This window comes from Liolophura sinensis, chromosome 13 (assembly GCF_032854445.1).
Source record: "Liolophura sinensis isolate JHLJ2023 chromosome 13, CUHK_Ljap_v2, whole genome shotgun sequence".
NCBI lineage: Eukaryota > Metazoa > Mollusca > Polyplacophora > Chitonida > Chitonidae > Liolophura > Liolophura sinensis.
Window position 1 is genome coordinate 24405290 of NC_088307.1, and position 26499 is coordinate 24431788.

Genomic DNA, 26499 nt, shown 5'->3' on the forward strand with positions numbered 1-26499 from the left:
TTAATTAAAACTGGCATTTCCGAGAAATGCGGTACTAGTATGTTCAAAAAGTTTGGCACTAAATGGCTTCCATAGATACAGCTCCAGAAAGCCCCACAAGGAAGTAGGGCGCCTGCATGTTTAATCTCGGGACCTCAAGTTTTATTCTTTCCAAATGCTTCTCCAACCATGTCGTTTTTACGCCTCTGTACGTATAGGGCTTTTACTGTTCAGACCCTATCTCATGTAGATGGCTGAGAATTAACTCGTCTACGGCAATCAGGGGTGGGGAGCTTCGGAGACTAGACGACCCATAATATGCCACCCAGCTTCCCACCTCCAAGTTTTTGTTTCCTATGGATCAGCGTCGCTGTTCTTGGACAGCTATAGATCATATGCAATGTGGTCAAAGGCAAGTACAGAAATAATCAGTTTTTGGAACACGTTCGTGTTGATGTTGTTCCTGTGTACCTGAAAAACGACGCCAAGCTATATATCATGTCTTCCCGGCTGTAAGCGTTAGAGCTAAAAAAAGAGGAAAACCTTTTGAAGTAGTGCATGCTATCATATAATAGCTTACAGGGCCTCTTGTCTAGCGGTTAGCGTGACATAGTGCAAATCAACGGTTCGCGAGCTTTTCATAAATGGCATTGCTGTGAGTCCAGTTCTTCTCCGGTCGTAGGGGGCCTATAAGGGAAGGTTTGCCAGCAACCAAGGGATGGTCGTGGGTTTCCTCCCATCATTATGCTGGCCGTTGTCGTATAAGTCAAATATTCATCTATGGTATCATATACTAGTAATAGCTTACAGGGTCTCTGTAAAAAAATGATCCAGGAGCTTCTCACCAATGTTGGATGTGAGCCCAGCTCATGCTGGGCTCCTCTCCGGTCGTACGTGTCAATGTTTTTCCATCACCTAGCGGATTGTCGTGGGTTTCTCCCCAAAGTATAATACTGGCCGGTGTCGTATAAGTGAAATATCCACGAGTAACACCAGTGATATAAATGAATATAATAACATACGATCCCATGCACCAGGTTGTCGACAGAATAGATGGGGTGATTAAAAGAAGACAACATGATGTTTGAAAACCATAATGAACTTTTTGTCCTTGTAATGTTGCATAATCGAGATATTGCAGTTCAATGTAAGTAAAATGGCACACAATGAGAAAATCAAAAGCACCGCCATGTTATCAGTTTTGATCAATTGGACAAGAGGTCTCTCTGTAACTCGAGAATGCAGCCGTTTCCGCTTACGTCACCGGATCCTTTGTCTTTTAACCATATGTGCTTGGGCTACAAGTAACGCGACATCGCATTTTCAGTTGCTTTAACATGGCACATCCCGATTTAAAGGAAATTCTGGACGGTGCCCTTCCTTTATCTCTTTCACGAATGGTTCATCTCCGGAGGATGAACCGAATGACACATTCTACTATGCACCGAAGCCTTGCAAACATGCCTTGGTAACCAAACTAAGTGATTGACCCCGCCTGTAATTAGAGCTGGTTGTACAGCCTGACGTTCGCTGAAGCGCCCTTGTCTTTTACCAATATATGGCGTGCGAACCTGTTCGTCAAAGTTGGGTTGTTTTACCCGTTTCCTCCAACCACAATATGACGTTATATATCAATCAATCAATCAACCGAACGCTCTCTATCCGTTGGATTCGGCAGCCTCGCTCTACCCATAATAGAACAAGCTCTACTCATCTGTATTGCTTGCCTATGTCATTTCGGTATCTGGAGATTTCTTATAAAAACTATATTTCAATGCCTTTAACTTAATCACCAGTAATATCTTTTTTCGCTCTCAACCTTGCTTATCAACTCTGAAGATAATAATCTGTTAAATTTAACATAAAGTGTATTTTCTGAGTGATGCAATAGTATTTCTGTTATTGTCGCAGATTATTCTGTTATTGTACCAGACCATTCTGTCATTGCTGCAGATTATTCTGTCATTTTTTTCTTTTGCTGCAGACCATTCTGTTATTGTTGTAGATCATTCTGCCATTTATGCAGATCATTCTGTCATTGGGACAGGCCATTCTGTTATTGCAGTAGATCATTCTGCCACTGCAGCAGACTACTCTGTCATTGCAGCAGATGATTCTTCGATTGTGCAGATTATTCTGTCATTGCTGCGGAGGCATTCTGTCATTGCTGCGGATCATTCTGTCATTGCAGCAGATCATTCTGTCATTGCAACAGATTAGTCTGCCATTGCAGCAGATCATTCTATCATTGCTGCAGATCATTCTGTCATTGCAGCAGATCATTCTGTCATTGCAGCAGATCATTCTGTCATTGCAGTAGATCATTCTGTTATTGCAGCAGATCATTCTGTCATTGCAGCAGATCATTCTGTCATTGCTGCAGATCATTCTGATATTGCTGCAGATCATTGTCATTGCAGCAGATCATTCTGTCATTGCAGCAGACCATTCTGTCATTGCAGCAGATCATTCTGTCATTGCACCAGATCATTCTGTCATTGCTGCAGATCATTCTGATATTGCTGCAGATCATTCTGTCATTGCAGTAGATCATTCTGTTATTGCTGCAGATCATTCTGTCATTGCAGCAGATCATTCTGTCATTGCAGCAGATCATTCTGTTATTGCAGCAGATCATTCTGTCATTGCAGCAGATCATTCTGTAATTGCAGCAGATCATTCTATCATTGCAGTAGATCATTCTGTTATTGCTGCAGATCATTCTGTTATTGCAGCAGATCATTCTGTCATTGCTGTGGATCATTCTGTCATTGCAGCAGATCATTCTGTCATTGCAGCAGATCATTCTATCATTGCAGCAGATCATTCTGTTATTGCAGCAGATCATTCTGTCATTGCAGCAGATCATTTTGTCATTGCAGCAGATCATTCTGTCATTGCAGCAGACCATTCTGTCATTGCAGCAGATCATTCTGTGATTGCATCAGATCATTCTGTCATTGCAGCAGATCATTCTGTCATTGCTGCAGATCATTCTGATATTGATGCAGATCATTCTGATATTGCTGCAGATCATTCTGTCATTGCAGTAGATCATTCTGTTATTGCTGCAGATCATTCTGTCATTGCAGCAGATCATTCTGTCATTGCAGCAGATCATTCTGTTATTGCAGCAGATCATTCTGTCATTGCAGCAGATCATTCTGTCATTGCAGCAGATCATTCTATCATTGCAGTAGATCATTCTGTTATTGCTGCAGATCATTCTGTTATTGCAGCAGATCATTCTGTCATTGCTGTGGATCATTCTGTCATTGCAGCAGATCATTCTGTCATTGCAGCAGAGCATTCTATCATTGCAGCAGATCATTCTGTTATTGCAGCAGATCATTCTGTCATTGCAGCAGATCATTTTGTCATTGCAGCAGATCATTCTGTCATTGCAGCAGACCATTCTGTGATTGCAGCAGATCATTCTGTGATTGCAGCAGATCATTCTGTTATTGCTGTGGATCATTCTGTTATTGCTGCAGATCATTATGTCATTGCAGCAGATTAATCTGTCATTGCTGTGGATCATTCTGTCATTGCTGCAGATTATTCTGTCATTGCTGCAGATTATTCTGTCATTGCTGCAGATCATTCTGTTATTGCTGCAGATTATTCTGTCATTGCACCAGATCATTCTGTCATTGCTGTGGATCATTCTGTCATTGCAGCAGATTAGTCTGCCATTGCAGCAGATCATTTTGTCATTGCAGCAGATCATTCTGTCATTGCAGCAGACCATTCTGTCATTGCAGCAGATAATTCTGTGATTGCAACAGATCATTCTGTCATTGCAGCAGATTAGTCTGCCATTGCAGCAGATCATTCTGTTATTGCAGCAGACCATTCTGTCATTGCAGCACATTATTCTATCATTGCACCAGATCATTCTGTCATTGCTGTGGATCATTCTGTCATTGCTGTGGATCATTCTGTCATTGCAGCAGATCATTCTGTCATTGCAGCAGATTAGTCTGCCATTGCAGCAGATCATTCTGTTATTGCAGAAGATCATTCTGTCATTGCAGCACATTATTCTATCATTGCACCAGATCATTCTGTCATTGCTGTGGATCATTCTGTCATTGCAGCAGATTATTCTGTCATTGCAGTAGATTATTCTGTTATTGCAGCAGATGATTTTGTCATTGCAACAGATCATTCTGTCATTGCAGCAGATTATTTTGTCATTGCAACAGATCATTCTGTCATTGCAGCAGATTAGTCTGTCATTGCTGTGGATCATTCTGTCATTGCTGCAGATGATTCTGTCATTGTAGCAAATTATTCTGTGATTGCTCCAGATTATTCTGTCATTGCTGCAGATTATTTTGTCATTGCAACAGATCATTCTGTCATTGCTGCAGATCATTCTGTCATTGCAACAGATCATTCTGTCATTGCTGCAGATTATTCTGTCATTGCTGCAGATTATTCTGTCATTGCTGCAGATCATTCTGTTATTGCTGCAGATTTTTCTGTCATTGCACCAGATCATTCTGTCATTGCTGTGGATCATTCTGTCATTGCAGCAGATTAGTCTGCCATTGCAGCAGATTAGTCTGCCATTGCAGCAGATCATTCTGTTATTGCAGCAGACCATTCTGTCATTGCAGCACATTATTCTATCATTGCTGTGGATCATTCTGTCATTGCTGTGGATCATTCTGTCATTGCAGCAGATCATTCTGTCATTGCAGCAGATTAGTCTGCCATTGCAGCAGATCATTCTGTTATTGCAGCAGACCATTCTGTCATTGCAGCACATTATTCTATCATTGCACCAGATCATTCTGTCATTGCTGTGGATCATTCTGTCATTGCAGCAGATTATTCTGTCATTGCAGTAGATTATTCTGTTATTGCAGCAGATGATTTTGTCATTGCAACAGATCATTCTGTCATTGCAGCAGATTATTTTGTCATTGCAACAGATCATTCTGTCATTGCAGCAGATTAGTCTGTCATTGCTGCAGATTAATCTGACATTGCTGCAGATGATTCTGTCATTGTAGCAAATTATTCTGTGATTGCTCCAGATTATTCTGTCATTGCTGCAGATTATTTTGTCATTGCAACAGATCATTCTGTCATTGCTGCAGATCATTCTGTCATTGCAACAGATCATTCTGTCATTGCTGCAGATCATTCTGTCATTGCTGCAGATTATTCTGTCATTGCTGCAGATCATTCTGTTATTGCTGCAGATTATTCTGTCATTGCACCAGATCATTCTGTCATTGCTGTGGATCATTCTGTCATTGCAGCAGATTAGTCTGCCATTGCAGCAGATTATTTTGTCATTGCGACAGATCATTCTGTCATTGTAGCAGATTATTTTGTCATTGCAACAGATCATTCTGTCATTGCTGCAGATCATTCTGTCATTGCTGTGGATCATTCTGTCATTGCTGTGGATCATTCTGTCATTGCTGTGGATCATTCTGTCATTGCACCAGATCATTCTGTCATTGCTGCAGATCATTCTGTCATTGCTGTGGATCATTCTGTCATTGCTGTGGTTCATTCTGTCATTGCTGTGGATCATTCTGTCATTGCAGCAGATTATTCTGTCATTGCAGCAGATTATTTTGTCATTGCGACAGATCATTCTGTCATTGTAGCAGATTATTTTGTCATTGCAACAGATCATTCTGTCATTGCTGCAGATCATTCTGTCATTGCAGCACATTATTTTATCATTGCAACAGATCATTCTGTCGTTGCAACAGATCATTCTGTCGTTGCAGCAGATCATTCTGTCATTGCTGTGGATCATTCTGTCATTGCTGTGGATCATTCTGTCATTGCAGCAGATTATTCTGTCATTGCAGCAGATTATTTTGTCATTGCGACAGATCATTCTGTCATTGCAGCAGATCATTCTATCATTGCAGCAGATCATTCTGTCATTGCAACAGATCATTCTGTCATTGCACCAGATCATTCTGTCATTGCTGCAGATCATTCTGTCATTGCTGCAGATTATTCTGTCATTGCTGCGGATCATTCTGTAATTGCTGCAGATCATTCTGTCATTGCAGCAGATTATTCTGTCATTGCAGCAGATCATTCTGTTATTGCTGCAGATCATTCTGTCATTGCAGCAGATTAGTCTGCCATTGCAGCAGATCATTCTGTGATTGCAGCAGATCATTCTGTTATTGCTGCAGATCATTCTGTCATTGCAGCAGATCATTCTGTCATTGCTGCAGATTATTCTGTCATTGCTGCGGATCATTCTGTTATTGCAGCAGATCATTCTGTCATTGCTGCAGATCATTCTGTTATTGCTGCAGATCATTCTGTCATTGCAACAGATCATTCTGTCGTTGCACCAGGTCATTCTGTCATTGCAGCAGATCATTCTGTCATTGCAGCACATTATTCTATCATTGCACCAGATCATTCTGTCATTGCTGTGGATCATCCTGTCATTGCTGCAGATCATTCTGTCATTGCTGCAGATCATTCTGTCATTGGTGCAGATTATTCTGTCATTGCTGCAGATCATTCTGTCATTGGTGCAGATTATTCTGTCATTGGTGCAGATTATTCTGTCATTGCTGCAGATCATTCTGTCATTGCAGCAGATTATTCTGTCATTGCTGCAGATCATTCTGTCATTGCTGCAGATTATTCTGTCATTGCTGCAGATTATTCTGTCATTACTGCAGATCATTCTGTTATTGCTGCAGATTATTATGCAAATTATATAACACTCGTATTATATCAGTCCAACATAAAGTTTATATTGGATTAAGATGATGTTATGTTAAATATGAGATAGTATTACTCTGTAATAAAACTGCGGTATACACATTCTGGAATCACCCAAGAAAACGACTTTCCGTTAAAATTGACACATCTTTTGGAGTGAGGGCCATCTGTAAAATCTTGGATGTCTTTTCTTACTGATGAGGAGAAAAATAGTGCGTTCTTAAACATTCCGCTCCTTTGTTGCCTCCACCCTTGATTCGTTGACAAAAAACATTTTGGCAAATGATGCTTTCCGACGAGTTAAAATAATTTCCGTCAAATAATGACACTACACGAACATGAATGAAAACACAATTTAGGACATCCGACACACTGACATCTGAACTCTCGAACGATTGCTATTGAATATACACGATCCAATTACCAAATCCTCGATTGAGAAATGCTCAATGATACACTAAAAGTTAATCTGTTGAATTTACCACAGTCTGTCGTTTGAGTGATGCTCGAATGTATTCTGCTACAGATTATAACACAATATTGTGTCATATTCAACATAATATCTTGTTACAGTGTCACAAAATCGTTATATTAGAATTATCAGTACATATGCACTAAGTCTAACAGAATAATCCGCCGCTAGGATAGTGTATATTATAGAATCACTCAGATAAACAGGCTTTCTGTTAAAACTATGATGAATTGCGTATTTGAAATGAGGCGTGGATTTCCAGCTGAACATGCAATGAAGGAGACACACCTTTTTTTTTTTTGTTCACTAAACATCACGGCAAAATTAGGAAAAAACACTAAAAGTCTGATCGGTTTAAACCCGAATGATGTACTTGCTGTGTTGATTTATTGCTACATGCACAGATAAGATATTTCACTAGAATATAAATGCTATCACAGTCAAACATGCATTCAATCAGATTTTTCAACACAGAATATCAGTCATACAGGTCAGATATTTTTACACACAATACAAAAAATATCCTCCAACCACTCGTATACAGGCCAGATATTTCACACAGGCTACAAAATGATATCATCCAAGAATTCGTATACAAATAAGCTTTTTAACGTACAATATAAAGTGATATCAGCCAAGCACTCATATATGCATGCGTATACAGGTCAGATATTTAGCGTACAATACAAAATGATATCTCGAAGAGCTCGTATACAGGTCAGATATTTTACATACAATGCAAAATGATATCACCCAAGCACTCATACACACAGATATTTCACTTAATATACAAAGTGATATCAGTAAAGCATTCATATACAGATTACATATTTCACTTAGTATACAGGGTGATATCACTAAAGCATTCATATACAGATTACATATTTCACTTAGTATACAGGGTGATATCAGTAAAGCACTCATATACAGACATTTCACATAGACTACACAATGGTATCACCCAAGCACTTGTATATACCGATCAGATAATTCACACAGAATTCAATGTTATATATTCAAAGTTTAGCACCATGTGGTCAATCAATGCTAAATCGACAGCCAAAACAGCAAAATAAAACACAAATGCGTCTGTACGGCACGACTATACATTTATAAAACAACGTTGGAAAGCTATAGAATGTATTCTATTATTATAGCCTAATACCTTATCATATTCAATATAATATTCTGTTCGTTTAATACAATCTTAATGTTGAACTAATAGAATATGTGTAGAAGAATAATATCAGACAAGAGGCTTTCTGTTAAATTTAACAGATTACGTTTTTTAGAGTATCTGCAGTAAAGTTAAATCAGGTGGAGGTTTCGTTTATTACAATGTTTACTTGATTGGTGGGAGATGAACTGTCCGTTGAAGACGTCCTGAGACAGCAATGGCGACCACAACAGTCTCTACAACTTTGGCAGTCGTGACAGCCAAAAATACGACGAAGGAGATGTTTGTAGGCCTGTTGGAATTGTGCGTTCGTCATGGTGTACACAACGGGGTTCAGCGAGATCTGCACCCAGGTGAACAAGGGCGTTATCACGTGACACGTTCTGCAGTTCATCTTGGGGTCAGCGATACCGACCAGTGTGTTTGGACCGACACAAAGGATGAACAATACACATATGGCCAGCATGGACAGCGTGAGTTGTCTCCCCTGTTGGTCACGCGACAAGCTCTCGCCGCTAGGTGGCCGATGTCTTTGCATCCGCCGCCGACTCTTGTATAACACAATCCCGATGCTGCAGTATGAGACAACCATGAGGACAACAGGCACAGCCAAGAAACTGGCATAGATAACGACTCCGTGGCTGTCGGTGTCCGTTGTGTCATCGCTCCCGTAAGTACAACTCCGTATCTTTCGGCGGAAAGAATACTCACCCCAAGCTTTGAATATAGCGGGTATATTGAGAACAACCGGAGCCAACCAGCACGACACCAGCATGGCAGCTATTTTCGACCGAGTGTATATTCGGTCCTTGTGTTCAGGATACACTACATTGACAAAGCGGTTCACAGCGATGGTGCACAGCGAAAACACAGCGATGCCAAATACGGTGTGCTTCGAAGCTGCAAACCAGCTACAGAAGGTATCGTCCCAAAGCCAGCTGCCGGCGTGGAGGACCGATGCATTGAAAGGGAGGATTACAGCACAGAAGAGTGCATCGGCTGCGCTTAAATTACACACAAACAAGTTATTGGCGTTCCCTCTCAGTTTGGGCGTGATGACGATTGTTAACAGCGTAAAAATATTCCCAGTAAAACCAAGCACGGAACAAAAGATAGCCGCCACTTCCGCTGCAACAAAGGCGCCACGAAGTGTATCGTCGCTGGAATTCATCCACGGTGTCATCGTCGTCATATTCAGAGTCATAGTTCCAGTTAAAGCCACTGTAGCATTATTGTTATCTAGTAATGTCATGCTTGTAGTCGACACTGGTCTCGGGGTTGTTCCCGTCATCATTACTGCGCTTGACGACGTCATGGTTACAGTTGAATGTGTTGACGTTCCTGACGTCAAGGCCGCGCTCAAGCTCTTATTCCCATCACTTAATGTCGTATCCTGACTTGTACTTGTTGAATCGGTTACGGTTGTTGTGAAGGTGGACATTACCATACCGTGCCTTAATGAGGAGCAGATTACACAGCCACACAGCATGAAGCTAACATCACTCCACCCCTTCATAACTGGAGGGTGTTTCCTACCGACTCGGGGTGGTCGCTTGCGTCATTAGAAATCTCAGGGTTGGCCACTTGCTCTTCAATCTCGATCTGTGAGCCTGAAACCAAATCCGTTCGACAAAATTCATTACAGGTGGTAAGTAAACATCGTCTGATCGCTTTCTTTCCAAGCAAATTTTGAAATTACCGTTTGAAAATTCTATAAAATAAGAATGTAAGTTCAACATTCTCTTTGTATGACCCACTCCATTTCTTAAATGCATTTCTTCCATCCAACTTAACCATTTCAAACATCACCCATTTCACCTTTATATTTTCGTTCCGACCAACTTCGCTCCGAATGTTTGAGATACTATGGCTTCATGAACTGATCGTATTGTCCACGTCTCATACTTGACACTCGTTGTCACCATTCTAAACGTTTTAATTTTAACAGAAATTCTGTTGTATGAGTGATGCTAGGGTGTATTCAACATAATAGTCTGTTAGTTTAAAGTGAACATAAAGTCTGCCACTATTCATACATCGAAAAAAGGCTATAGGACACAGTTATCACCGAAAATGTGTAAAAAAATTCTATGAAGCTTTGAAAGCCGAGAAGATGAAGTTCAGCGTTGGGGATATGGCACTGACGGACAATTCACTCCGAGTTGCCATGTTGTAGAAGCCCTTATAAATGAACTTGAACTGAAAGCGTCACGTGATAATTGATTGTCACGTCCAAAAAAAGCCTATAAGCTTCCTATTGCCAGTTTTTTTTTATAGGGGATAGACAGATATTGATGCAATAAACCGGATTCTGTGGTTATTTTAAGTGTAAGCTGATGCATTTCGGATCATACATTTATGAGCAGAGCAAGGAGAACTGCTGCCCCAGTCACAATGCGTACATGTTGAGCAGGAGACTACAGTAACTTGTCAGGGTGAACTGGCAAGAAAACCGCCTCGGGAGAGTCATTGCTTGAAGAAAAATATTGTGACGTTACATTATTTTTCATTAGCAAAATCAGATTTATCACGAAAGTATCTTTCCAAAATGTGCATGAAAGAGTGTTCCAAATCAGAAGGTCCTGCTATGTTCGATAAATTCACTGATGTCGGTACACCCAGCTAAGCCTAATGCTTACACCCATGCAGATCGAAGACGAGGACGAGCAGGACCGATAAGAAACGACGGTTGTGCCGACAAAGACCGGCCCTTTGAAAACGTAATATTGTATTTTTTCATTGTCACATTGTTTATACCGATGGTACGGAACAGCTCCTAGGTTTTGTGACGTCACTCTAGTTAGCTATAAAATGTCAAAATGGCGTCACCAAATGAGTGGCTAGGTACTGACAATCATTTGCTATTTATTTTGTTGATAGGCGATGTAGAATGTTTTAAAAATATTTTTAGAACATTTCTGGAATACCACTCCAGTCATTCAGATTTAGTGTCTGTCTTTATGTTTACTTTATAAAATCTTTGTATTGAATTAATAGAATGTGTGTTATATTTAACAGAATAATATGTGACAGTAGCAGAATGCATTCTAGCATCACGCAGACTAGAGACTTTCTGTTAAAATTAACAGATTAATTTTTTTTAGTATAGATCCCAATTTAAGATTCTATCCCTGAATTGAGCACGCGCCTGTTTAACAAAAGAACATCCGTTTTCGCAGTTGGGAAGAATTTCCATCAACAATGTGAGAAATTCTATTTCTGTATGAACTTATTCGTTGCACATCACACAACACATTCACTGTTTTTTCACCACTCTGAACGACTTCATTTATATAGTATTCCTGCACAAACCAGGATTCTGCTTGTGGACTAAGCACCCCCGAAGCTTTGTCCCTTTGCTTTGTTTTAATGTAATTGTATGTTAAAGGAGAAGAAAACTTTAAAAAAAAAATGACACTATAAGCTGAAAAGAGCACATTTTTTTCTATCTGGTTGTGTCTGCTGCATAATTTTGCGATTTTTCCTCGCCATACACGTAAAGCATGAAAACGGCAAAGCTGGCATAAATCACTGAGTTCATCGCCTCCTCCATCTTTTACACCCTGTAATTTATGCTGGGAGTGTGTTGCCTCTCAGCCAGTGAGACTCGTTAAAACTGCCTGCTTGTTCGTGTAAACTTGGAACCAACGTCCAACATTCCGGTTTCCCGATCGTCAAGCGGAAAACGAACTCTACTGTTCGCTACTTTCTGAGAAGAAGAGTTCCACCGGAAATGTACGATCTGCACTTCGGCGGTTTCGGACGGCAATTCTCCTCCTAACACAGGAGACTTCAGGACTAGTTCTTAGGCCAAATGGAGTCGCCTACAGCGGATGTTGGCGCTGACTTTATTTATAATTTATCAAATTGAGGTACATATTAGAATTTTTATGGCATGCACCTGCGAGGAAATGCATACTCTTTTCAATGATATTTGATTGATATTTACATTTTCTTCTCCTTTAAATGTTATGATAGTACAGTATTTTTAGTATTTCTACACCAGTAACATCTAACAAATTGCGATGAACATCACTGCATTTGTTTTACATAATTCTATTTAACCCATGGTGATAGGGGGCGTGTAATTTGCTACTATTTACAAAAATAGTTGGAATATAACCCTGACTGAGGTAAATTGACAACAGGCTGTATTTCACAGGTTACGTGTGACCATTTGCCAGCTGTCACAGTGTCATCGCCGCGGTGGTTTTACTCTCCTCGCTGTAGGTCTTTAATTATATTATGTTCCAATGCCAGCTTTAGAGATTCTATATTAGCTGACAACCTCATTTTCCACCTACTGATATATGGGCGTCTTCCATTCCATTATCAAAGATTCTATCGTCCAAATGAGCTGAACATCTCAGCACCTTATACAGAACCATTGTGACATACTATGGCTCGATCAGTGAACAGATAATCTGTACCATGCAGTGATGATAACAGACCGAACAATCAATCATTTCCTAACACCTCAGCTTACCATCGAATGTAACGAGCAGATTTTATGGGAGTTCACTTTCAGCACGCAGCACAAATTCTAAAGATGGAAGTCCCATTCGGATTTCCAACCACTAAACTCACAGTGAGGTTCGTAACGGCCAACAATATGTTTACTTGTTTCATTGTAATATTAGTGTCAGTCATGCTCATGAATGACTTCGCACGTACGATCAGTTTTATGAGGAGAGAAAACCGGAGTGGCCGTGGTATAAAACCATCTACATTTGGCAAGTTTCTGACAAACTTCCAGATAACCCCAGCTTTGATGTACAGATATTCACGTCAAACTTAGTGAACATTACCGATTGCGCAAGAGATGACGAAAGACTCGCCAACCGGTTACGGTCAACAAGGCCCCACGGACAGAGCGAGAGGTGAGAATGGAGGATCTACCAATTCTCTATCGATACTCGGCATTGAATCAGAACGTCGCGTGTCTGAGAGATTGCAGTATATGTCAATCAACAGGTTAAAATATACTCCTTACAGCGCATGCGTCGTTTCCTAAGCCCGCTTTACGTTACTACTACAGTTAGACAAGCTTGCTCTTTGGAGCCTGCGCGACACACATGGTCGTCCCGCCGGCTCACAATCAACATTCAGCAATAAAATTGTTTTAGATGTTCCTTGGAATCATAATATGTACACTTTAGATGAAGAGCATGCACGTGTATCAAGTATTATGAAAAACCAAAGTTGAGACAGAGAGTTTTTGTTTTATTACATCACTTGATGCATCCTCATCTCAGTGACCCCTGTGACTTTAGCTTTGTTCAGTATTTTTGTGCAATATCTGCTGAAGGTGGCAGTGATGTGAAGCGAACGTTTAGAACGGCGCATGCGCTCTTAGTAGTATAGACTTTAGGCAATTATTTTGTCGGGTCACTCTTTGTGATAATGCGTGCAGCCTTAGATTTACTTCCTTAAACCTCGAATATTGGTACCCCTCTGCAGGTTATGTCCTGTTTGCTTTACACAAAGAAGTATGCAGTATAGTAAAATAATACACACACATGGCCAAACACACATTGTTCACGCTAGACTATTCTCAGGAGGCCGTTTTCTCAGGCTGACGTCAAACTAAAGTTAAATGCAAAAGGCCCCATACCAGGCGTGTGGACTTCAATAAAATATCAATGGATACAATGAATATACTATAATTAAAGACGTACAGCATAGAGAGTAAGACCAGAGCAGCGACGACAGTGTGATCACATGAGAGTGATTACACTGTCATGGCTGCTCTGGCCTGTAGTCGGTAAAATACGGCCTCTTGTCAATTTACCTCAGTCAGGGTATTATTCTAACTGTTCATGTAAATGCATAAATAGTAGCAATTCACACGCCCCCTAGCACCATGGCTTAAGCAGAATTAGGTAAAAAATGCAGTGATGTTAACTGCAATTTATTAGACGTCACTGGCCTACAATTACTCTAAATGCTGTGTTGTCGTCACATTTAACATACAGTCACATCAAAACAATGCAAAGACTGACATCGAAGTTAACGTTTATTGACTATGGTACACCGCACTTGAGAGAATGAATGGTGTTTAAGGACGTACCGGAACTGACGAACTTTTCTTTACACATATCAGGGTTTAATGATCGAGTAAACCGCCGGCCTTCATCGGACAGGTATCTGACAGGCCTCCTGCATAATTTATTTATTTATTTGATTGGTGTTTTACGCCATACTCAAGAATATTTCACTTTTACGTCGGCGGCTATCATTATGGTGGGAGGAAACCGGACAAAGCCCGGGGGAAACCTCCTGCATAATGCCACTGCGGAAACGTTCATACCTGGATTCGAACACACCAAATCGTTGTTCGAGGGCCTGATACTCGCTGTGTTAAATGTTCATACAATGTTGCGTGTCATGGTTGTGTCCAATTTGACAGTAATAAAAATAACTGTTTTAAAAAAATCTATGAAACGTGCGGCTTTAATTTCTTAATGTGTCGCTTAGAGCGTGTTATATAATTATAACACAAAAATACAAATACAAGAACATCGCAGACTTGTTTTTTCAGAGGTTTAAAATGGCTTTCAATTAAAATTCCAGCGATATGTTAAAAAAGTGTGTAGCCTGGACTTGGGAACTTTACGGCGACAGCTGTCAAAACAACTATGTGAACCAAAAGATTTATTTATTTATTTATTTGATTGTTGTTTTACGCCGTACTCAAAAATATTTCACTTATACGTCGGCGGCCAGCATTATTGTGGTAGGAAACCGGGCAGAGCCCGGGGGAAACCCACGGCCATCCGTAGGTTGTGAACCAAAAGAGTCCTAAAGGGATGTGGGGGGGGGGGGGGGGGGGTGTCGGAGGTGGTGGGTGATGGGATTTTAGTGCGTGAACGGGATTTCCCAAAAAGACCTGGTACGGTAAGAAAGTGCAGATTTCAAAATTCCAGCACAATTGTGTAAATTTTCAAATCAGAAGTATAAATGTTGGTCGATGCACCCGTAAAAGTTACATGGTCATAAAAGAAATGGTTCCCTAGTAATATTCCGCCAAAAATACAGTATGAAGATCAACGTTAGTCGGAAAAATATCTTTACTGAAACTTTCATGTGTGTATTTCTAGGCGGTGCCACAGTTCCGTTTTGGTTAACGTTGGTCTTCATGTGTAAAACATAAACCTTATAATATTGTCAGTGTTGTCATATTTTGGCAAGTCTAAAATCCGTATTTCTGCCAGTCTCTCGGGCATCCTTTATAGTATTAGTTTCACCTCCAGGAAGAGTTCGAGTCTTTGTGTTACCTTTTTTTTTCTCTGGAGACATATTTTTGTCTGATTGAAGATATACGCCGTGTAGTATTAAATAAGTTTTATCGTGAATTATAATGGATAATTGCTAAGCTATTACGTAACATGTGACGAAATCATGCGTGAATCCTATACGTTAACATGCTATGCGTAGCGGATTTATAAGGCCGAGAGTTACATTTGTTACGTACTTATTTAATTGATTGGTTCATAACTGCGTCCTCAAGAATTTTTGAGAAAGTTACATTTGCCAGTGATGCGGTACAGTGTGTAATGCACAAAAAAAGATATAGTGAGATTGGAGCAAGACACTATTTCTCGCCATTATGAGTTATAGATCGCTACAGTGCATGTTTGGAGCTTTGTAAGTCGCATTTTTGTCATATAACAGGAAACGTGGGAAGGCCGGCCAGCAAACCTGCAGATGGTCGTGGGATCACCATAATCCTGGCCGCCATAATCCTGGTTGTATAATTGAAATATCCTTGAGTACGGCGTAAAACATCAATAGAATAAATAAATAAATAAATATAACAGGAAAGGAAAAGTAAATGGAGCTGAAAAACGAAGTGACCTTACGAGTGTGTCAAGAGCTGTCACTCACATCAATTATGGTCAGTTTCGCACAGTTTCTTGCACTGGGGCTGATTCCCCGCTTTACCATACCAGGTCCTTTCCGCCCTCTGAGGCAAAATATGATTACAATAGAGGTGTAGTTTTGAGACATAAAATATCCCCCAAAAAAGAAAAAAAAATTAAGAGTTACTTTTCACGTATCCTTCGGCAGTTCTTAATGTTATCTGATGGAATAGTGATGGTATTTAAGTTTATACCAAAACGCGTCCGTCTTAATGTGTATATTAGTACATAAAAGTGCCTTATGGCGTGAGGTGATCTTATATCCGACAACACTTCATCATCGCACAGCGTGAATGTATTGTTCAAAACTCGGCCTATATACCGCCATTTTACTGGAACAGTGTTTACCTGTACAAGGCAACAGCAATTGCAATTGTTGTTTTACAGGAAAGACAAATATTTTTTTCAGTGTCGGAGGAGGATATACAAATTTTAAAAAATCATTTAATTTGTGAAAAATGTAGACTATCCTTGTAATTTTTCTCATTGATGACACAATTACATGATCAAAAAGCCTTGAAAAACAGGAAAATCAGAAAAGAATCAAAGGTGGGATTTTCAGTTTTATTCCTTTTCCATTTTTGAATTTTTTAAGTGTCATTTCCCGCCCCTTCCTCCCTCCTTCTTAAGACAGGAAATAAAATTGTCGCCTGAAATGAAACAGTGCATGAGGAAGATGGAGTACGCTCTCATAGTACATTTTATTTGACTTAATATTTGACACGCGTTTGGGAAGATGTACAGACATCGTGTTAAGAATCACTGCGCTGTATGTGTATATGTACACGTTCTGGGCAAGCACTTAGGAACTGACAAGCATTCATTACCACCTTGCTTTCTCAACTTAAAACTTAAATAAATTATGATCAGTTATTATTTATTCCAATCTGTCTCTCAGTACAAAAGATTTACAGCATAGAGAATAAGAACGGGGCAGTGACGACAGTGTGATAGACGTACAGCATAAACAGTAAAGCCAGAACAGCGACGACAGTGTGATAGGCGTACAGAAAAGTGAGTAAGGCCAGGGCAGCGAAGACAGTGTGATAGACGTACAGCATAGAGAGTAAAGCCAGAGCAGCGACGACTGTGTGATAGACGTACAGAAAAGAGAGTAAAGCCAGAACAGCGACAACAGTGTGATACACGTACAGCATAGAGAGCACAGCCAGAGAAGGGACGAAAGTGTGATAGACGTACAGCATGGAGAGTAAAGCCAGAGCTCCGACGACTGTGTGATAGACGTACAGCACAGACAGCACAGCCAGAGAAGGGACGAAAGTGTGATAGACGTACAGCATGGAGAGTAAAGCCATAGCATCGACGAAAGTGTGATAGACGTACAACATGAAGAGTAAAGCCAGAGCAGCATACCAGTTAAAACAGAACACTGACAACAGGTGTGGTAGTTAGTCACACGTAACCGGATAAAATGTGGTCTCTTGTCAATATACCCCATGTATAGTTTTATGCTGGAGTCATTTGGTAACACACCTGTATTATAGTGTTTAGGCCAATATAGACTTAAGACTTACACACTCAAAACATCAATCTGTTATTTTTAACAGAATGTCTGTTGTGATGATAGAATGTTTCCTGCTATTGCAGCAAATTTTTCTGTTAAATATAACGCACATATTCTATTAATTCAACATAAAGATTCTATTAGACTAACGGGATATTATGTTATATATGACACAGTATTATGTTATAATAACAGAACATAATCTAGCATCACTCAGACTTTCTGTTAAAATTAACAGAATAATTTTTTGAGTGTACTGTAATGAGTATACTGTACTAAACAGTCACTCAAGTCTGTTGGTGACGGCTTTAGTCCGAAGTTCCGGGATTAAAACAGGGTAGAGTAAGACTTTAAAGATGGTACTTGCTAGTGCCTTGTTTGACGCTCAGCACTGAGATGTCAGAGCCAGGAAACAGAACTGGTTGGTCAGGTGTCAGTTTAATGTGACATAGGGTGGCATGTCTGGTTTTTCGGCTTAATACACCGCTGGCGTCAGCACTCGCCCTGGACACAAGAAGACACATTATATGTACACACACACCAATGACTTCTCGTCGCCCAGTAGCTGTAAAATTGTTAAGTAAGACGTAAAACTACAGGCATACATACATATATACATACAAGTCATTTGGTAAATCATGTCTGACACCGTGAGTCAACTTAGACCGAAAAGGAGGACAGCTTATGAGTCTATAACGCCTATATAATTATTACTGGGCTTTGATAGTCGGCACCTGGAATTCTCGCAACATACCTAACTGGCAACTATAACACTGTAGTCCTCAAATAGACATCCTTGCGCTTTAGCATTTGAACAGGCTTTTACTAAATCATTTAATTCTTACTTAATCATTTAATCCTTTAGGAATTGCAAATTTCTTACCTTTGGTTTGACTGCGCGATCACGAAGAGTAATGGAGTTGGACGTTTACCGATAAAATAGCGTATGTCTCCTGTCCTGCTGCGTGTTTCTGGGATCAAATATCACCCAGGGTGTCCTTATATTTTTTTTTTGCACTTGGACAATGAACGCCTCCACAGAGCATGAACTAAAGTTTACGACGTATCGTGTACGTTGACGCAAACCCCAGCGATTTGTTTGCTCTGCCATGCATGACTCTTCCTGGTTCAAATTACTCGCATGGCTCCTACATTTTAAATTTAGTCTGTGCTAACATGGCACAGGATGTAAACTATAAGATATGGTATATAAAAATTTCTAGAACATAAAAACTAATGAGCCTGTATCAACTTTCTACAGCCTTGTATTCCAACTGCGTTTTTCGCGTCAACGACTAGTTGACCCATATCAGTATAATGGCTTGGGCGGAGCGGCTTAGTAGTCTTCGGTAAGTCGTCTCAGTGAAGTAGCACCAGATAAAAGAGAGGTGGAAATCCGTCCTCCTACAAGGAGGCACATTACACAAACCCTAAGGATTCCTTCGTCGTCATATGACTGAAAAATTGTTGAGTACAACGATAAACCCCAAGCACTCACTAACTCACTCGCGTGTATCGTTACTGATTTGTTTGATTTGATTGAAATATCTCCTTGGGACAAACTGGGGAGAGAAAACCCGGCTGATGATGATAATAATTTGTTTGATATGTGTCGCCATCCGCGGTAGTTTTTTTATGTGTATAAATATGGCCGTTAGGTCATGGGTGATTGACAGTTAATTTAAGTAACATCGTTACTTAAATGATGTTACTTAAAATGGGGGGCAAGCAGAAACTCGGAGAGAATCAAACGGAACAAATACCAGACAAGGCATGACACCAGACATGATACTAGGCAAGATAATAGACGTTACACTGGACATGACATCACACATGACATCACATATGACACCAAACATGATACCCTGCATGACACCAGACAAAACAACACATTTTTCTCACCTACTGAAAAGCATGAGCAAATCATGATAAATTTATTTAGCGGCATTTATTTATTTCATCGGGGTTCAATACTCGACTCCAAACCATTTAACTTATATGATGGCGGCCAGATCTATGGATCGGGGAAACCGGAATGCTCAGAAAAAACCAGAGTATATCGCGGAAAAATTAAATTTAACTGTAGAGCAATATATTTATGATGTATATATTTCATCAACCGCATGATAATATAATATGATCATATACTGTTGTCTTTTGTATTTATTATACCCGGTTTGACAGTCATTGTTTCAATCCATGTAAGTCTTCTTGTGGCAGGGTGAGTTCATGCCGCCAAAGTGCTGCCGCCACTGAAGTATCATGCCGTAGAATCCAGACATGACACTCCACCCTGTTACATTTTATTGACAGCGGGTCAACCCAGTGCTGTTTCCTTGCTCAAACCTGTCAGTGCTGAGCGCCAAGCGAGGCAGCAACAAGTACCACTTTAAAGTCTTTGGTAGTTTAAATTTGGTCGATGAACTAATGAATGATTTCCTCTTAACGCCACAATATTGCATTCTTATCGCGGCGAGAGCATCAGTTGAAAATGACAGTGTATGATAGTGTTTGTTACATCGTAATGTACTGAATATTACATTACATCGGTATCGAGTACCATTACTGAGACCATCAACACCATATTAAACAAGGTTGTGGACTTTGCATTCACGCAGTTTTCATTCCTTGTCTCGACCATTTCTTGCGGCCTCCTTTACCAACATTTTGGTTTGTTTTGTCTGTAGTGCTGTCTGATTGATAAAGAACTTTAATGCGGCTATCCATCTAATCTACTCATCTAATCTACTCATCTAATCCACTCATCTAATCTGTTCTATTCATCTAATCTATTCATCTATTTGTAGAGGAAGGAATCTCTGTTTGTCTGTCTGTATGCTTGTGTGTCGCCATACTCAAGAATATTTTACTTATACCACAATGGCCAGCATTATATGCTAGGAGAGAAAACCGGAAAGACCCCGGCGGAAACCCGCAACCATCCGCAAGTTGTTGCCAGACCTTTCAACGTAGAGGAAGCCAGCATGAGCTGAACTTGAACTCACAGCGTCCGCATCAGTGCGAGTCTCCAGGGTCATTGCGCCGCGCTGGCACGCTAACCAAGCAATCAGCCACGGAGGCCCTGTTTATGTTTGGGTGTATGTATGTATGCGTGTATGCATGTATGTGTGTGTGTGTGTGTGTGTGTGTGTGTGTGTGTGTGTGTGTGTGTGTGTGTGTGTGTGTGTGGTCTGTCTGTCTGTCTGTATGTATGTGTGTCTGTATGTATGTATGTATGTATGTATGTATGTATGTATGTATGTATGTATTTATGTATGTATGTATGTATGTATGTATGTATATTTGTATGTTTGTTTGTATCTATGTATACATGTTTGTATCTGCGTATGTATGTTTGTATCTATGTATACATGTTAATATCTATGTATGTTTGTATGTATGTATGTTTGTATGTTTGCGTACGTGTGTGTAGGTATATATGTATGAATGGATGGACGGGTGGATGGATGAATGGATGAGTATCAGATCGGCTTCGTACTTGCCGGGTGTATTGATGAAAGTACAGTGTCGAGTATGGAATAATTGCGAATCTAAATAAGCAAATTACACGCAGATGAATGGCGTCGTAAATCTCGCAATTCCTTCCATATGCCGGATTTATGCAAAGAAACCCACATTCTTTTCCTCTAAAAAAAACCCCGCCTATTGTCAGTTCACACGAGTAATAAAAATAAAAAGGGGAGATAAGCATTGCAGATATAAAGTTGACGACAATATTCACTATACATATTATAAATGTATATAGACATCACTGCTTACATTTTGTGCAGTGTTAAACCACAGAAAGAAAAGGTGTGTGTTTGCTGACAGGATGGGGCGTAATGAGACCGGATACCGAACTGCCACATATTGCTAAACTCGATATGCTGTAGTGTTATATTGAATATGGTGATTTGACACGCTGTCTTCCTCTCCGGCCGTACGTGGGAAGGTCTGTCTGCAACCTGCGGATGGTCGTGGGTTTCCCCCGGGCTCTGCCCGGTTTCCTCCCACCATAATTCTGGCCACCGTCGTATAAATGAAATATTCTTGAGTGCGGCGTAAAACACCAATCAAACAAATAAATAAATAAATAAATATGGTGATTTGACAACCGTAATATACCGTGACCATACGACTTACGTACTTCTACCCGACTACATTCACGCCAATGGCAAGAGGCTGTATTTCACCGGTTATGCGCATGTGACCATTTGCCATATATCACAAAGTCGTTGATGCTCTGATTTTAATCTCTTATGCTCTACGTCTTTAATTATATTCTATACGGGGCCTCCGTGGCCAGGGTTGTTAGCACGCTAGCACGGCACATTGACCCAGGAGCCTCTCACCAATGCGGTCGCCCTGAGTTCAAGCCCAGTTCATGCTGGAAGGTCTTCCACCAACCTGAGTATGGTCGTGAGTTTTCTACCCGGTTTCCTACCACCATAATGCTGTCCTCCTCTCCGGCCGTGCGTGGGAAGGTCTTCAGCAAACTGCGGATGGTCTTGGGTTTCCCCCGGGCTCTGTCCGGTTTCCTCCCACCATAATGCTGGCCGCTGTCGTATAAGTGAAATATTCTTGAGTACGGCGTAAAACACCAATCAAATAAAATAAATAAATAATTTTCTATACAGTTTTGATGATGGTTTGTACTACAGGTTATGATATTTAATGAAGCTAAACCCAGTCGTGCTCCTTAAACTCCCAACACTGAACAAGTGTTGACCATTGAAATCTGTGCGACGCATTTTGGCTTGTTTAGGCTTAAGCCGCGTTTAGACTACAGCCGGGCCGGGCCCAATTTAGCAGGGTCGCGCTTGATCAGGGCCGAGCCCCCTTGACAAGTACCGTTTACATTACACGCCTCGCTGGCGGGCCAAATCCATTATCACAAACAGGAACGACAACTCAGGTTGAGTTGGGCTATTTATTTGTGGCACTCTTCAGACATTGGAGGTACAAACACTTTATTCAGCTGCGAAAATGGCGCTGCCAGTAGTTGTAAGGCAAAGATACAGACGGCCTTTTCGAAACTCATATACATCCACCTGTATGATGTTCTCGTTGTGACGAGCGCTCTCAAGTTGCGCCTGCACGTTTTCCTCGCCCCAAATAGCTAATAGCTGTTCTGTCTCCTCTTTTGTCCAAGTAGCGCCACGATTTGTTGACATATTTAAATTCTTATTGTTCGAAAAAAAGTGCGCCAATTGAAAAGCCGGAAGTGGAAGGTCAGAGGAAGTTGCCTTTAAGCATGCGCAGTTAAGTCCTCTGAGTGGGCCAGGCGCGGTGACGCGTTTACACTACACGTTTGGCTAGCCGAGCCGAGCTTCAGCTGGGTCGAGCCTACCTCTCGTTGAGGGGTTCGGCCCGGTCAAATCTGGCACGGTGCCGAGTACGCTTAACCCGTTTAGACTACCCAATTTTTTGCCGGGCCGTGCCCCATCAGGGCCGAGCCCGGTTGAAAAGCGGTAGTGTAAACGGGGCTTTAGTCTCACCCCTGGTGTCCTCGCGCGTAACCAGCATTCAGCCATAAAATTGTTTCGGGTCTTGGTTACAATCATGTTACACATTCTGTGAATAAAGACGCTGCATGTGTATAATGTGTCATAACAAACAAAGGTTGAGCCAGAGTTTTTGTGGTTTTTTTACATCAATTCCTGCCTCATCACCGTGACCCCCGTGGCCTTCTCGTTGTTTAAGATTTCTGTACAATTTAACTGCGCTGTAGGGAGTATGTATCCCAGCATAATGTACATGTACAATTATGGCGAACTTTTAAACTCGTGTTAGTAAACATTCGCATTCTCAAAAGTCACATGTCCTGACCGCTGTAAACTGCAGCTCACTGAATCCTGAACACCCGAAAGCCAAGATGGCGGTCCAGTGCCCGGGATACTCGGCAGTAGGTGGCAATTGTTGGATCTTTCAAACTGAATCAATCCTTGCTTCGACGTTCTGTCGGACAATCGGCATTTGGGCTGAAAAGAAGGGGCGGGCGAACAAGTGTAAGTTTGAGCATCCGTTATTTGGCTTGGAACTCTGGTATCCAGGAACGCATTTCCTGCGCATGCGGCTTGATTATCTGAGGTAATCTGCTGGACACGTGACGAGTCGACTGCCTCCGTCAACACATCTCCGCACTCTGGCCACGAAGGGAAGGGTGGAAACTGAAAAACTGATAAACACATATGCATGTGAATAGTTAGTTGCATTTCAAGAAAAATGTTAAGAAAATATCAATCAATTACAACTTATCCGTATCAGTCGGGGCTTTCATTTTCAAGATGACTGCAAAAAGTTAATGGGTTAAATTTACCAGAAAGCCTGTTGTTTGAGTGATGCTAGAATGTATTCTGTTATTAAAGCAGATTATTCAGTTAAATATAACTTACATATTGTACTAATTCGACATAGTTCTATTATAGATTGAGAGGATATTATGTTGAACATGACAGTTACATTCCAGCGTCACTTAGACAACGGACGTTAAATTTAACCGATTAATTTTTTGAATTTTCGGTTTCAATTTTTGCAAACGTTATTATCAATAGGCTTTTCCAGTTATTTTATAAAGTTAGGAGTTCTTTTTGTAAAACATTTCACTTAGTATTTTTAACGGAAATGTTTACAAAAGTCGAACGTATTGCTGTACCGAAATGCCCATTGCTCACCTCTCCTTGTTTTTAGAACGTTGCTGAAGCTATTTAAAAATGTACCAGTCTTCGTGACGTCACTGAGAGGAAGATGAGTGAATCAAGGCCACATTGACGTCACGAAGCTCCAAGATCCAATTCAAGGGGAACAAGCGATGGCTTTTTGAGAAAATTATAGGCTGCGTATATGATTTCGTATGATTTCTTTCTATTTGTTTCATTACCTGTAAATTACATACAAGTTTACAAAATAATAGAAAATTGTGAGACAATCCTTACATTTTATGTACTCTAATAACTTTCGGTTTCAGATTAATAATGCAGTTCATCTTTAAATTGTTCCCACACCGTAAAAGACTGTTCCAACAAGAAGCAGCAGTTCCAAGTAAATTACTTCAGGCGTTATATACACATATATGCTTGCTCCAAGAATGAATGAATGGTTATGGCTTCACGCCACATCGGCAATATTTCAGCAATATCGGGTCGAGACATGAACGGAGAACAACGGGAGCAATTCCTCAGAAAGATGAGTAAAAAAGAAAACATCGCTATAATACGCAGTTTACCGCCCCTACAGTTTAAAATTGTTTCTACATAAACCTGTTTGTCACAACATAAAACTTATGTGTTGTCAATATTAAGTGTTCATATGATATAGATCACATTTCAGATTTTTTCTTAAGTCAACACTGGCTTCGTGATTACGATCCTTTGATATATATATATATATATATATATATATATATATATATATATATATATATATATATATATATATATATATATATATATATATATAGCTATTTCAGCGTTTTTATCCAATAAGTCAGGCACATGAATCAACCGAACAGAGATTCCATTAGCTAGCAAATGAACCCAAGTCAGGGGAACGAATCAACCGAACTGAGACGCCATTACCTAACAAATGAACCCAAGTTAAGCACATGAATCAACCGAACTGAGACGCCATTACCTATCAAATCAACCCAAGTCAGGCGCACGAATCAACCGAACTGAGACGCCATTACCTAACAAATGAACCCAAGTCAAGCACATGAATCAACCAAACTGAGACGCCATTACCTATCAAATCAACCCAAGTCAGGCGCACGAATCAACCGAACTGAGACGCCATTACCTAACAAATGAACCCAAGTCAGGCGCACGAATCAACCGAACTGAGACGCCATTACCTAACAAATGAACCCAAGTCAGGCGCACGAATCAACCGAACTGAGACGCCATTACCTAACAAATGAACCCAAATCAGGCGCATGAATCAACCGAACTGAGACGCCATTACCTAGCAAATGAACCCAAGTCAAGAACATGAATCAACCGAACTGAGACGCCATTACCTAACAAATGAACCCAAATCAGGCGCACGAATCAACCGAACTGAGACGCCATTACCTAACAAATGAACCCAAGTCAAGCACATGAGTCAGCCGAACTGAGACGCCATTACCTAACAAATGAACCCAAATCAGGCGCATGAATCAACCGAACTGAGACGCCATTACCTATCAAATGAACCCAAGTCAAGAACATGAATCAACCGAACTGAGACGCCATTACCTAACAAATGAACCCAAGTCAGGCGCACGAATCAACCGAACTGAGACGCCATTACCTAACAAATGAACCCAAGTCAGGCGCACGAATCAACCGAACTGAGACGCCATTACCTAACAAATGAACCCAAGTCTTGCTCATGAATCAACCGAACTGAGACGCCATTACCTAGCAAATGAACCCAAGTCAAGCGCATGAATCAACCGAACTAAGACGCCATTACCTAACAAATGAATCCACAGACACTTTACAAGTGTAACAAGCACTAATGTTTATCAACCACTTTGTCTTATATTTGGCATTATCCAACAAACCGTGTTTCAGAAATGTAGTCAAATGACTACAGATGTGCCCTGAACCATTCATACATATTGGTGGGATTTGAAGTTTACTGAGGACATATCCAAATAATTCCCTCCAGAAAAACACGCACTCGATGGTCGTAAGAATCAGTCTTGTTG

The 26499-nt window shown here is 40.6% G+C and overlaps 1 protein-coding gene across 1 annotated transcript; it reads right to left on the bottom strand.

The window, feature by feature from the left end:
• Positions 1–8422: 8422 nt before the first annotated feature.
• LOC135480648 (G-protein coupled receptor moody-like) lies at positions 8423–18763 on the bottom strand. The gene is made up of 2 exons (XM_064760543.1): positions 18688–18763; positions 8423–9967 (listed from the first exon to the last, which is right to left on the bottom strand). The coding sequence occupies exon 2, from the start codon at positions 9871–9873 to the stop codon at positions 8494–8496; it is 1380 nt and encodes a 459-aa protein (XP_064616613.1). The 5' UTR covers positions 9874–9967; positions 18688–18763; the 3' UTR covers positions 8423–8493.
• Between the last annotated feature and the right edge of the window lie 7736 nt (positions 18764–26499).

What these genes read in the sequence shown, in the direction of transcription:
- LOC135480648 (XM_064760543.1), bottom strand. Translation starts at nt 9,873, where the DNA reads ATGAAGGGGTGGAGTGATGTTAGCTTCATGCTGTGTGGCTGTGTAATC.